Source organism: Artemia sp. Qi Xiang Cuo, chromosome 16 (assembly GCF_049724085.1).
Source record: "Artemia sp. Qi Xiang Cuo chromosome 16, ASM4972408v1, whole genome shotgun sequence".
NCBI lineage: Eukaryota > Metazoa > Arthropoda > Branchiopoda > Anostraca > Artemiidae > Artemia > Artemia sp. Qi Xiang Cuo.
The window spans coordinates 158,511-173,677 of record NC_142809.1 but is presented as its reverse complement, the minus strand read 5'-3'; the positions used below and the strand labels follow the sequence as shown (position 1 = coordinate 173,677).

The 15,167-nt window shown below is 35.8% G+C and overlaps 1 protein-coding gene across 1 annotated transcript in view; it reads right to left on the bottom strand.

Moving 5' to 3' along the window:
• Window positions 1–15,167, bottom strand: part of LOC148942453 (serine/threonine-protein kinase D3-like) — a 49,005-nt gene that overhangs the window by 23,285 nt on the left and 10,553 nt on the right. The window contains exon 2 of the mRNA XM_089102703.1: window positions 5,949–6,071. Coding sequence (XP_088958829.1) covers window positions 5,949–6,071 — 123 coding nt within the window. The remainder of the gene's footprint in view (window positions 1–5,948; window positions 6,072–15,167) is intronic.

Sequence of the window (15,167 nt, the reverse complement as noted above, 5' to 3'; positions counted from 1 at the left end):
CTTTGATATGGAGACAGAATTCATTAATTCCCTAAGATGAGGTCAGCATTGCTACAACATCTAGCAGTGGAAGAAGAGGAACGTTATTTTGGAAGTTTTTAGAAAATCAGTAATCAATAAAGCTTTTTGTAGAACTTTTCCTTCTTTTCAAATTATTTCTGATAACGAGAAAATAAAGCTTTTGGAAGTGATTACACACTGAGTGGTCCTTCTATTAGGCAGGATTATACCCATTTAGAAGCAAATCAGTAGACACTAGGGTACGTGAAACATTTCTAAATAAATCTTAATTACAAAAACATAAATATTGAGAAAAAACAATTAGTTCTTTATTGTACATGTTTTTGTTGATACGGTTTGAAAAGGCATCAGTCATTCAGGTTCCAGTAGAAATAGCTAAACCACGATAGTAATTCATAAATTTATAGACATATAACGCACGGCTTAAATATGATAGTTATTGTTTTTTAAGTTTCAATTTCCCCCTTTGCTTTCATTAGAAAAACTTGCATATTTTTTTATCAGTTTTTTTTTCAAATTGCTACTACAACTATTAACACCTCATTGCAGGGCAAAGCCGCTAGAGGCCAACACAGCTACGCACTCTCCTCCTCCATCTCAATCTACTCAAAACCTCCCTCTTTACACCCTTCAAAGAAGCTTCCGTTTCCCTTAATGTTTTCCTTACGACATCCTCCAAATCCCATTCATAGACGAACTCCTTTTCGCTTGGCCCTAGATAGTTGGCCGACAAGAACGATCTTTGTTAATCTATCACATTTCGTACGGAGAACGTGTCCCAGCCATCTCAACCTTTCTCTCATTATAGCCCAAGAAAGCGGGATTAAATTTCATTTTCGTACAGCTTACTGCTTGAGATATGGTCAGTCAGTTGGGCTATGGAAACATCTTGCAAATCATCCTCTGTCTTTTGGAGAAACCACACTTTATAACCATACTTGACCATAGTCATCGCCGTAGCTTCCAGTATTCTAATCTTGGTTCCAAGATTCAGCTTTCTATTCTTCCAAACTTTTTTCAACTATGAAAAAATTTCCCGGGCCTTGGCTATTTTACTTTCAAAATACAGCAACTGCATAATCACAAACTTAACATTCGCTTTCACTTTTGCCGCATCTCTATTGTATAATTTTACATTTATAATGTTCAAAATCCATTCAATTGGAAATTGGGAATATGTTGGTAAATTGTATACTTCACTTTTTTACATTCTGCATTCTTTTTACTTTGTCAACCACTTTTCTTTTTACTGCCTACATTCCAGACAGGTTACCGCTTTAAAAGAAGAAGTATTTAAGATAAAATTTTTGTAGGAAAGGGCCATTATTTTTAGTTGTTATTTTTTTAAGAATTTTGGGATAAATATTACCCTGCTGGAAAGAATATATTCACGGCTTGATAAAATTCTTTTGGTCCTAGCCAGAAAGAAATCAAAACCTTTGTGGGGGTAGGTCCTGGCAATTATATTTTTTTCACGTTGGAGGTAGAATTTAGAGGATTATTGGAGTAACCTACCATTATGGAGGTTATTACTACTACTACTACTATTACTAACAACTAATCGCAGCACCAAGCTGCCTGAGGCCAACACAGCTACGCACGCTCCTCCTTCCTCCCAATCTATTCAAAGTCTCCCTCTTTAAACCCTCCCAGAAAGTTTCCATTTCCTTTAAATCTTTCTTTAAGACGCTCTCCCACCCCAGACAAGTACGACCTGCTTTCCCTTTAGCTCTTGACGGTTGACCGAAAAGGACAATTTTTGGCAATCTGTCATCCTTCATCTGCATAGCGTGCCCTAGTCATCTTAAACTTTCTTCCATTATATCCCTAGAAAGCGGTATTGAACCACATTTTTCATACAGCCTACTGTTTGAAATACGGTCAGTCAGCCGGGTACCCAGAATAATCCGTAAGCAATTTCTTTGGAAAACATCTAACGAATCTTCATCCGCTTTTCGGAGCGCATATGCTTCAGAGCCATATTTGACCACTGTCATCACTGTAGCTTCTAATATTCTAATCTTGGTTTGCAGAATTATCTTCCTATTCTTCCAAACTTCTTTAACTGTATAAAACAGCCGGAACCTTGGCTATTCTATTTTTAACATATTCACTGCTCCCACCGTCTTTACTAATAATACTACCATGGTCAGTGAAGCTGCCCATCTGATCAATCTTTTCGTTACCCAACGTCACCTTTTCATCTTCACTTATTCCTGGCCTTAGTGACTTAGTCTTCTTAACATTAATTTTTAAACCTACTCTAGCACCCTGAACTCTCAAAACCTCTAAAAGTTCATTTTTTTTATTTCGCACTTCCATCTAGGATGTTTAAATCATCAGCATAATCTAGGTCCAGGAGACTTTTTCCTCCCCATTTGACTCCGTGGTCTCCCATTGCCTTTCCCGTGCTCCTTTAAGACAAAGTCCATCATAATGATCCATATAAGTGGGAATAGAACACAGCCCTGCTTAGCTCCTGATTTAACACAAAATCAGCTACTAACCTCATTTCCTACCTCAACTGCTGCAGTGTTATCCTCGTACACAGCACTAATCACTTTAATGTATTTATCAGATATACCATAGAAGGACAAAAAGCTCTTCTATCAACAGAATTGAACGCTTGCTCATAATCTATAAAACTGAAGACCAAAAGTGTTTGGCAACTCAGGCACTTCTCATTTATTAACCTAAGAGTGAAAATTTGGTCGACACATCCTCTACCTTTTGTAAAACCGCTCCTACCTTTCCTACCTTTTCTACTACCTTTCCTATGGAGGTTATTGCGTAATAATTAAAACAAAAATTTGATATTTGTAGGACAAATGTCGGATTTTAGTCAGCAGGGTGGGTTGTACTATTTAGCTAAAATCCCCTTCTTTATATATATATATATATATATATATATATACATATATATATATATATATATATATATATATATATATATATATATATATATATATATATATATATATATATATATATATATATATATATATATATATATATATATATATATATATATATATATATATATATATATATATATATATATATATATATATATATATATATATATATATATATATATATATATATATATATATATATATATATATATATATATATATATATATATATATATATATATATATATATATATATATATATATATATATATATATATATATATATATATATCTGTTGTATTTTTTATGAGATTATTAGTAAGTATTGATATATATCATAGACGGCGCAATATCAATGCCTAAGTAAATAGCGATGTGGGCACAATGTATGAATTGATTAATTTATTTTTCGGTGGTTTTTTTTTTCAGACCAGAGCGCTTCGTATAGAAGGAATTGTCGTAGAAACTCACAAACAAATGAAACCCAAAAGAAACAGAAACTACGATAAATAACTGAGTCTGAAAAAATATGAATAATATGAATCTGAAAAATAAATAAACAAATAACTCAAAACGAGCAAAAATTAGCAAGAGTAGGGTTGACAACCCCCATGCCTTCTCAAGACCTGAACATAATTTGCATTTTACTGAAAAAACAAGTGATCTTGGATTTTCAGTTTAATATATATATTAAATTTTAAAAAAAACTAGTTTTTTTTAAACTGAAAGTAAGGAGCAACATTAAACTTCAAACGAACAAAAATTATTCCGTATATGAAAGGGGTTGTCCCTTCCTCAACGCCCCGCTCTTTACGCTAAAGTTTCACTCTTTCTCACAACTCAACTTTTTAAAACAATAAAAAACTTTAAGGGTTTTACTTAAAGAGTTTTGAATTTACTTAAGAGAGTTTTAAAAAACTTTTAAGAGAGTCATTTAAGAGTTTCAAAAGTTATGCAACTGGTTTAGCTCCCCACGTTACAAGATTACAGAAAGAGTTATCAACTTTAGTTTGTAGCGGGGTATCTAAAAATTTCAAGTTCCTTTTCAAGTTCTACCTCTATTCCAAGTTCATTTGAAGTATCTACAGTTTTGAGACAGATTTTACGTTAATAGATTAGACTTAAAATGTGGTTTTGGTTTCAATTAAGAAGCATTAAAGTGAAAGTCCGTTCCCCCTTTCCTCCCCTCCAAAAGTCTCCCAGATTATGAGACTCTTAATAATTCCTTTTAATCTCACTATGATTCATAATTATTTTGCTTTTCTTGAATCTACAATCCCTTGGACGCTTGAACGGAAGATTTCCTAGAATTATATTTTCTCTTGGACCAAGAAACGAATATTTGTCTCCCTTGGACACTGTAAGATTTACTTGTATTTTCTACACAAGTTTAGTTAATGCAAATAAAGAATTTCACGAGTTGCTACTAAATTTGACATCATTTGTAAGAAGCGTGTCATTTACAGTTACTTATTTTGGAAAAACTGTAAGAACCAAAAAAAGCCAAAAGTATAGCAGAAGCTAATTAATCAATGTCATACATTATGGTAATTAAGTGGTTAATTGATGAAACAAGAATGGTAATTGGTAATTAGCACTAAAGTGATGTATGTTACCACATTGTTACGCTTAAAACATTCATCAAAATATTAAAGTTTTTTTTCAGTCATCCAAATTTTCAAAACAAACTTCTAAATGTCAAAGCTGCTCAGCACAGATATAAGATCTACGAGGACTTTATATTCTGGAAAAAAAACTTATAAAGCCAAAAAAAAACTCGACAGGACGATGGAGTATGGAGTAATAATCAGATTTATTACTTTGAAATGGCTGAAATATATTTTTGTGGAATGAACTCTAAAAAAAAGTCCCTTTTTAGTTAAAAAACGCTTAGAATAAGTTTAGCAGAAAGTATTACTAGATTCGATGTCAAAACCTTAGTAGTCAGGTATAATGAGGATTTAAATGGTTAAACGAATCGAAGATAAAACCGATGTTCAAATGGAATCTTTTTTTAATAAAAGATTGATTTTAATGGCAACACATAAAAACAGAGTAGCCACAGTTTTATAATAATTATAGAGAACTGTTTAATGAAAAAGTTATTCTTTAGCAGCGTTGAAAACTATTTTTCCGGCTATTCTAAAGGACTGCCAGACAAAACTCTTTTATCTTTCCTAGCAACTACCTATCCCACAACATGGCTGGCTACAGATTCTGTTGGCCGACAGGCATGAAAAATAAAAACATCATAGTGTGCATTCATTTTTTAAAGCACGATATTTTGAGCCCCCCCCCCCCCATAAAAAAATAAATTCCTGAAGTTTCGACCCAATCCCCCTCCGCAAGACAAAACAAGTTAGGTTTAACACACTACGTATGATATTCATAATCTTTCAATGAGACCTCCTAACTAGACCCAGTTTCTTTGATGAGAAATATTCATTTGCCTTCAGGCCTCAGGCATAGAAACATACCCTTTTGTGAGGATTAGAGAACCTTGACACTTAAGGTCCTTTTTTGTCTTTCCAGAGGCACTCCAGGCACCCGTTGTATAATATCACGAGGCCTTTCATGTTAATACTCGGTTAAGAGTTACAGACACTTGCCAGTTAAAGTATTAAAAACTCTTAAAGTATTAAATAGTTTCTACTTGAAGCGTATACGTCGCTCCATGCAGCAAGACTTATGGTTCCCCTAACCATTGATTCAGAGAACCCCCCCCCCCCTTGCAAGTTTAAAAATTGTATCATACATATCCTGTGAATTCCGCTCAGTTCCGGGGGAAAATCTTCCCTTGCTGAGATTAGTCTGAAGACCCTTCCCTGGAAAATGCAACCTTACGGTTTATAATGGCACCTTTAAAGACTTTAACTAAATACTCTTGGGGACTTTTGGTACTTTAAAGTCAGTTCTAGTAAATTTTAGAAAATTTATTATTTAATACTTTTGATTACCATATTCTGGTTTGAATTATCTTTATGGTTTGACTTATTTGAAACTAAGACTTACTTGAAAGCTGTGTGGTATTTTTGGTCGGACAGACATAGCTATATCAACCCAAGGAGGTCGACCACCAGGCACTGACATTCGACCTTTGCCCATTACAGGACTTGAATTGCCAGATGATATCGTCTATAGAAAAACAAAACAAAATAATTATAATACACACACTATTAATAACTGAAAGGGCTAAGTCCTGTATTATTAGCCTAATAACTTTACTTTCATCCAGTAAATGTTTGTTACAGAGATTTCCGGAATGCATATTTCATGGAATGCGGAGAAAACTAAGAACGTTCAACAGCTTAAAAACAAGAAAAAAAGAAAAAAAATTCGAAACTAGACGAGAGCCGAAAACAAAACCTAAAAACAGCTCTTCAGGTTTTGCTTTCTTTTATACCTTTCGTTTTTTTTTTAAATTCTACTGGTTTAGGTCACTGATCTAAAATCATTAAAAATACGACCCAATAAATTGGCTTCTGGGAATCTTGAAAAATTTGGCAATTGGTTCTGGTTAATTTTGGACCATTCTTGTAAATGGGAGAAGGGAAAATTGTCCCGAACACGCCTAACGGGAATACGAAAAAAGGGCTTAATTTTTAAATAGCGAATCGCCAGAAAAATCTTCTGAAACTTGAGCCTCTAAACCACACACGTTTAAGTCTGTGAAGATTCTTTCAAGAGGACGAGTCAAAAACCCGAACAACATATAGGGCTGAGAATTTCCCGTTTCTCCAGAAGAGTAGAGGTCCTTCAGATGAGTCGTCGGTGGGTAGCTCCCTATCTTTCCCTATATGTTGGAAAAATCAAAATGCCCTAGGGCTAATTTAAGCTACGTATTTTCTCTCTTTACTGAGATACTGGGTTTAGGATTGAGTTTGTGAGATCATCCTTATGCATCAGTGGTTGATTTCCTTATGCTAAGTACAACCACTTTTCCTGAGCAAAACTCGCTGGGGATTGGTTTTTGCCATTTTCACCTCAGTGGAGTTTTGCAAGCGCCAAAATGCGTGGTGTAGAAACAGGACGGACAAACAATTAGGCAGACTTATTTTTACTTGAAAAACCGCTAACAGCATTTTTTTTAAGCAATTGTTTTTACAGTGCAGTGATATCCAGCAGAGTTAGAAAAGCTCAAAACAAGCTTAAACACATTTTACTTACATTTATTTAAAAATGAAATTTGAACTAAATCCAATAGTGAAAGCAAAAAATTAAACAAAAAGTAAAAAGCAGAGGTAAAACAAATTATGAAAACAGAAACATAAAACAATGGAAGTAATATTTCTATTTAGGCTTACAAATTAACTTTATAACCTGGCTGGACAGTGCTAGATAGTGTTGGTCATTTTCTTCTCGGAGGTGAACTTAAGTTTCCTCTCCTAACAGTTCCCATACTCGATTCATAAAAAAAAATTGACAAAATAAAACAAAAGACTATTAAAACAAAATGTAGATCAAATACGCTCAGGAGAAACCAACGTAATGAAACAATTTACAAACCGAAAAAAGAAGAAAACTTAGAAGCAGAAAAACTGAAGATAATGATTTTACTTTGTATTAACTCGTATCCAAATAAGATTTTGTTTTCGCGTATAATGATCTTGAAACTAAGCTTCATTATAGTTCCTAGATCCGAACTAATTAAAATTAAAGGATAAAATACGAACTTTCTAATATATTTTTTCGAAAACCACACTGCCTTTCTATGACGAACAGATAAAAGTTCAAATAGGGATAAGCCCTTTTATTAGAGAGTAAAAACCAGATACAGAAGTTATGGATAATTCGACCACATACATCAGTTATCGGATATTTATCCTGGTGACGATCACTGATGTGTGTGGTCGAAATATCCAGAACTTTTGCATCTGGTTTTCATTGTCTAATAAAAGGACTTATCCCTATTTGAACTTTCTTATATTCTTTAAATGCAATTCGGAAAACTTTTGGGGCATAAAAACCATTGAGATGAAGACCTTTCATACTTTTGAAACGGCTTTCCAATATAAGGCTCTCTTCCCTACTTCTCTTTAGGAGAAGAAGCCTAATAGCATTTTTCCTCTTCTTTTTACAAAATCTTGTTCATACAGAAGAAAAATTACTTCATTAATCCCGGCATAAGATTATCAAGTCACGTTAGTTGTATAAATCCATTGAGTGAATGAATGTATTTATTTCCCATAAATACAAGCAAAGTTTGGAATACACAAAAGAAAACAAAAGAAAAAGAACAACGAAGAGGCACTCAAAAAACTCTTATCGGCACGGAATAACGTCGCAAAACCTGATCGCGTTCGACTACAGAAGAGCAGGGGCGGATCCAGGATTTTCTAAGGGGGGGGGAATAGGTTGATCCGATAAACGTTGTGTTCGCAAACTTGTGTTAATTCAGTAAATTACACTATTTTATACGACGTAAGGGGGCGCCCGCCCCCCCACCCCCACCCCCTGGATCCGTCACTGCAGAAGAGAAAAAATCATTACTATTAGGAATAAATTATTTCTATCAGTTCAGAAACGAGGTGTTGTACTTTGTTATATACCATATGAAAGAGTATGGGTAACTTATAAGAGAGCAAACTGGTACTAATATCGGCAAAAAAAATCATAAACGCCATCTTGCATTTGGCGACACTTAGCATTTTTTAAGCTTTGTAATCCTTTTTCTGTAACGAAATGACGTCAAACACTTATTAATACGCTAATTCTACCGACTACATAGATTAATATAATTGTTCTTATTATAAAACTGAAAAAGTGTCGCCAAGCGCTAGATGGTGTTAAGATTTTTTTTTGTCGACACTGGCACCAGTTTCCACTCTTGTAAATTACCCTTTGTTCCATACGATGTTCTCCATACTTCCATACTCTTTGTTCCATACGATGTAATGCGAACAACACAATTTACTATTATAAAGTCCTATGGTTTTCTTTCCAGACTAAAGGCTCATTTTCATAAGAAAACGCTTGGCCGCCTTTAACACGTTTTTTGCTCCCCATATTTTCTTCGTAGTTCCTACAGTTTTTTTACTATTTCTGAACGAAAACACATTCGTTAGCTGTTTTCTAGATTTTATAAACATCTTCTTTGTATTCCAATTTAGACCTCAATGCATATATATCTAGACGTATAAATATATATATATATATATACGAGATTTAAAATACTCTGAACTTGATTATGATAAAACTGATTATGCTCGAACTTTTGAGATACTTTGCACATGTTTTTTGTCATTGATATGTATCCTCGGTTAGAATGTTATTTCTAACCGAGGATAGACACTTACTAACTGACCTAGCGAAAAATGAATGTGTCCGGGGTTATTAAGGGCAGTTTGTACAAAACTCAAAGAAATTTGTTTTATCCTGTTTTGACCCAATTGGCTTTCCAAAAAAGAGAGATACAAGGGACTAGACACTCATAAGAGATAATACTGAGTGTTTTTAATGCCTCTATTACTGCTTCTTTTTTTTCTTTTTTTTATCGACAATCCATTAGATATTTAGAATACCAGACAGGAGAGGTGTACTCAATATTTAAGGATATTTAAATTTTCATAATATTACTGCCTATATTACCGAATATTATCATAATATTACCGCCTATATTACCGAATATTATCATAATATTACCGCATATATTACCGAATATTATCATATTACCGACCTACTAATAAAAAGACAAAGAGGAAAAAAACGTAAAAAATTTAAACAACAATCGATTTATTTTTCCACAAAAAACTTGAAAAAATATTATCTTACATTTTCGCATAACAAATACGTCTATAATTTACGTTAAAAATTACTTGAAAATCCCTGAAAATAGGACAATTTTTCTTTTTTTCTTTTCTTATAAGCGATTTAAGGTCATTCTCTAAGAGACGTTCTAAGCGATTTTATAATTCTGGATCGGTGAATGAATAAATTGAATAAATTCAATGATGCAAGTATCTTGTCCTTTCGGTGCAAGTAAGCTTGTGGCAAAATTCAATATTTCACAGGACACATATATCTCAGTAAGAGCTTTATGAAACTATTTCATAGGCAGCGCAATCGTGCTGCCTGAGTAAAGAACGATGTTGGCACAATGTATTATTTATTTGTTTTTTCTTTAGACAAGTATCGAAGGAGTTTTCGTAGAAACATCAAAAAGGGCTCATTCGATTGGAAATTGGAGTGGCTTATGCCCATTTTAATAGTCGAAAGTGATTGAAAGGCAACTAACACCCCTTCCACACCCATCATTTCCCCAAGCATATCCAATCAAAATTTTGAGATAGCTGTTCTTTTCAGTGTAGTTGATTTCCAGATGGAAAATATGTTTTTGAGGAGGACACTTCCCCACAACCCTCAGGGCAAGGGTTTTAAGTTATGCCCTGGGGACATATAAGACTTTTATAGAAAGCGTTGTTGTAGAAACTTCAAAAAGAGCTCATTCGATTGGAAATTCAAAGGGCTATTGCCCTTTTTAATAGTCGAAAGTGATTGGAGGGCAACTAACCCCCTCTCACGCCCACCTTTTCCCGAAGTACATTCAATCAAAATTTTGAGACAGCCATTTTGTTCAGCGTAGTTGAAAGTTCTGAAAATTAGGTGTTTGAGGATGACACCACCACCCCCCCCCCCCGCAGCCCTCAGGGAAAGGGTTATACGTTATGCCCAGGGGGGCATAAGGTTTTCACAGAAAGCGTTGTCGTAGAAACTTCAAAATGGGCTCATTCGATTGGAAATTGAAATGGCTAGTGCCCTTTTTAATAGTCGAAAGTGATTGGAAGGCAACTAACACCCCTACCACGCCCACCATTTCCCCAAACACGTCCAATCAAAATTTTGAGATAGCCATTTTGTTCAATGTAGATGAATGTCTTGGAAATTATATCTTTGAGCAGGAAATTCCCCCCACAGTCTTCGAGCAAGGGTTATAAGTTATGCCTTGGGGGCATATAAGGTTTTTATTGAAAACTGTGTCGTAGAAACGTCAAAAACGGCCCATTCGATTGGAAATTCAAAGGGATAGTGCTCTTTTAATTAGTCGAAAATTAGTAGAGGGCAACTAACCCACCTTTCACGTCCACTTTTTCCCCAAACACAGCCAATCAAAATTTTGAGATAGCCATTTTGTTCAACGAAGTTGAAAGTGTTGGAAATTAGGTCTTTAAGGATGACAACCAACCCCACTCCCCCCCCCACAGCCCTCGGGGAAAGGGTTGTAAGTTATGCCCTGGGGGCATATGAAGTTTTTATAGAAGGAGCTGTCGTAGAAACTTCAAAAAGGACTCATTCGATTGGAAGTTGAAATGGCTAGTGCCTTTTTTAATAGTCGAAAGTAATTAGGGCAGCTAACCCCCCTCTCACGCCCACCATTTCCCCAAACACACACAATCAAAATTTTGAGATAGCCATTTTTCAACGTAGTTGAAAGTTCTGGACATTAGGTTTTTCAGGATGACACCCCCCCCCAGCCCTCAGGGCAAGGGGTGTAAGTTATGCTCTGAGGGCATATGAAGTTTTTATAGAAGGAGTTGTCGTAGAAACTTCAAAAAGGGCTCATTCGATTGGATATTGAAAGGGCTAGGGCTCTTTTTAATAGTCGAAAGTGATTGAAGAACACCTAACCCCCCTCTCACGCCCACCATTTCCCCAAACACATCCAATCAAAATTTTGCGATATTCATTCTGTTCAACGCAGTATAAAGTTCTGGAAATTAGGTCTTTGAGTATAACAAACAACCCCCCCCCACACACCCCTCCGGGCAAGGGGTGTAAGTTATGCCCTGGGGGGCATATATGGTTTTTATCGAAAGTTTTGTCGTAGAAACTTCAAAAAGGGCTCATTTGATTGGAAATTGAAAGGGCTAGTGCCCTCTCACGCCCACCATTTACCCGAACACATTCAATGAATGTTTTGAGATAGCCATTTTGTTCAACGTAGTTGAAAGTTCTGGAAATTATGTATTTGAGGATGAAAAACCCCCGAAAGCCCCCCAGGTAAAGGTTGTAAGTTATACCCTGGGGGAATATTAGGTTTTTATAGATAGCGTTGTCGTAGCCACTTCAAAAGGGGCTCACTTAATTGGAAATTGACAGAGATAGTGCCCTTTTTAATCCTTTGATGGCTGAATTATGAAACTGTGATTAGAAAAATTTGGTTTTGCTTTTTACTAGTTTCCTAGGGGTCCATGACATAGGGGCACCTGGGGAAAATCATTTATTTCAGTCATTTCACATGGAATATGGATTTTACAAGGCACATCTGCTAAATAATGAAACAGTCTACTTAAACACTTGAGTGGTATGCTTTGAAACAATTCTTGTCTTTGGTTAAACAAAGGCGCACATTATACATTAGGCACTTGACAAATGTGTGGGTGTGTTTTGCATAGGACTTGCATCTTTGTCTTTCGTCCACCATCTCAGGCCAGTGGGCCGTGTTGTCAAAGCGAACGCTGGAACTGGGAATGTTGTCACTCCTAGTTTTCTTTTGTGGTCTGGTAGTAACTGGAGACTCGCTTGGTGGTCTACCTTTCCTTGTTGCAGGGATGACTTAACCTCTGAGCAGCCAATCAGCAATATCCGCACGAAAGCGAAAAAGGGATAGGGGCTTCTCAGCGTCAGAGTGATGATTGCGCCTGTACAAAAACCAAGCATTGGCTACGCTGACGTCAAGGAAATGATAGATTAGACACATATACCATTTCTTCCCCTTGATGTCAGTACGATATAACCCAATCAACATGTTACTCAAGTCCACCGCCCCCCACAAACTTGTTGTACTCGTTGACGACATGAAGTCTGGCTACATCGATTTGAGCCTTCCCCTTTTTGTCCCACAGTTTCCATTGATCAAGTGGGTCAGGCCCAACATATGAAGAAATAACATGGACCGGCTTATTGTCGTACCATTTCGTCACGACTATTCCAGAATGTTGCTCAACCCACCAATCAAACAATCCTCTTCCGGAGCTTTTCAGCTTGACGTCAGCTTCCAAGGGCGGAAGTTTCACTTTCCGCATTCTGTGTATTCGGACTGTGCCTACTGACTGGATTCCCATTTCCCGCAGCTTTTCTACTAGATGAAAACTGCTGCAAAAATTGTCAAAAAACACTTTGAAGTTCTGGTTTCTGGTTTGAAGTTTCGGGAGATATTCGACTAGGCGGAGCACCACATCAGCACCAACACTAAAGTCTGAACCGACAGTGGTTCCTTTACCACTGTAAATTTCGAAGTAAACTATTAAACTATTAATAAACTATTCCCCTGGCTCCAGATACTTTTATCCCCCACTTGTGTGGCTTGTCTTTGATGTACTGCTTGAACCCAAGCCGGCCCTTGAAAGGGACCATTTGTTCATCCACAGAATGTCGTTCTTCATTTGGGACTTCTCGCATATTCTTCCAAAGCCTATCTGACAAGGGTCGAACCTTGAAGAGGGGGTCGTATCCCCGATTCCCCTTTTTGATTGCTTTGAAACTATCATTTGTGTGGTAGAACTGTCTTATTCTTTAGAAGCGGTCGCGTGCCATAGCGTTAGCCACTGGAGGATAAAATGTTAATAGTCGAAAGTGATTGGAGGGCAACTAACCCCCTCTCCCACCCACCTTTTCCCAAAACACATGCAATCAAAATGTTGAGATAGCCATTTTGTTCAACATAGTTGAAATTTTGTAAATTAGGTCTTTAAGAATAACACCCCCTCCCCCCCCTCCACAGCCCTCAGGGCAAGGGTAGTAAGCTATGCCTTGGGGGCATATAAGGTTTTTATAGAAAACGTTATCGTAAAAACTTCAAAAAGGGCTCATTCGATTGGAAGTTGAAATGGCTAGTGCCCTTTTTAATAGTACAAAGTAACTGGAAAGCAACTAGCCCTCGTCTTACTCACGCCATTGCCCCAAACACACAATCAAAATTTTGAGATAGCCATTTTTTTCAACGTAGTTGAAAGTTCCAGAAATTAGGTCTTTGAGGATGAAAATCCCACCAAGGCCCTTAGGGCAAAGGTTGTAAATAATGACCTGGGGGCATTTGAATTTTTTATAGAAGGAGTTGTCGTAGAAACTTCAAATAGGGCTCATTCGATTGGAAATTCAAAGGGCTAGTGCTCTTTTTAACAGTCAAAAGTGATTGAAGAACAACTAACCCCCTCTCACACCCACCATTTCCCCAAACACATCCATTAAAAATTTTGAGATATTCATTTTGTTGAACGTAGTTGTAAGTTCTGGAAATTAGGTCTTTGAGGATGACAACCCCCCCCCCCCCCCCCGACAGCCCTCAGGGCAAGGGTTGTAAGTTATGCCCTGGGGGCATATATGGTTTTTATAAAGAAGTGTGTCGTAGAAACTTCAAAAAGAGCTCATTTGATTGGAAATTGAAAGGGCTAGTGCCCTTTTTAATAGTCGAAAGTGAAGGAAGAGCAACTATCCCCCCTCTCACGCCCACCATATCCCCGAACACAGTCAATCAATGTTTTGAGATAGCTATTTTGTTCATGCTAGCCAGTATGTTTGGAAAGCCAGAATATAATGTGTACTTTACTAAAAAAAATTCTTTTAAATGTTTTCACTTTTATAACTTTAAGAAATCAAAAATTAATTAAGATTTTAAGGAATGATTATCAGCATTATGTATATTAAACTGACAATATACATTTTTTTTTCAGTAAAGTCATTTGGATTTTTTTCAGTGAAGTACAAATTATATTCTGGCTTTTAAAAAGCGTAGGGTTTAGAACCTTACTCAGATTACTTTCTGCTCGTTTTGATTTTGACTTACTTTAATTTCTGTTTGTTTTGGATTTCATTTATTTATTAATACTGATTTGTGGTAGTTTTATGCTTGGTAGGTTATTTGATTCTATTTTTGTTCATTTTTGGTTTAATGGAGTTCTTATTTTTGAAAAACTTATTTTGTGCAAAAAGTTTTTTTGATCAATCTAAAAGAAAAATGATCCTGCTGTATATTTTAAAAAGCAAAATAAATAGTTTAAATACTATTTAGAATTGGTAGCCTCTCAAATTTAGGAAAACGTACACTTATAAACAGTCAAATTTTCAAAAAAAAATAAAAAAAAGATCAAAATTTTCTACTCAACAATGCTGATCTACGAATAAAAAGGGGAAAAAATTCTCCATTAACGCATAGATCTTATACTTACGTTGCCTAATAGTCAAAATATTCGGGGTAAGTAGACTGATTATAAGCCCTCGTTATTTCTAATTTGT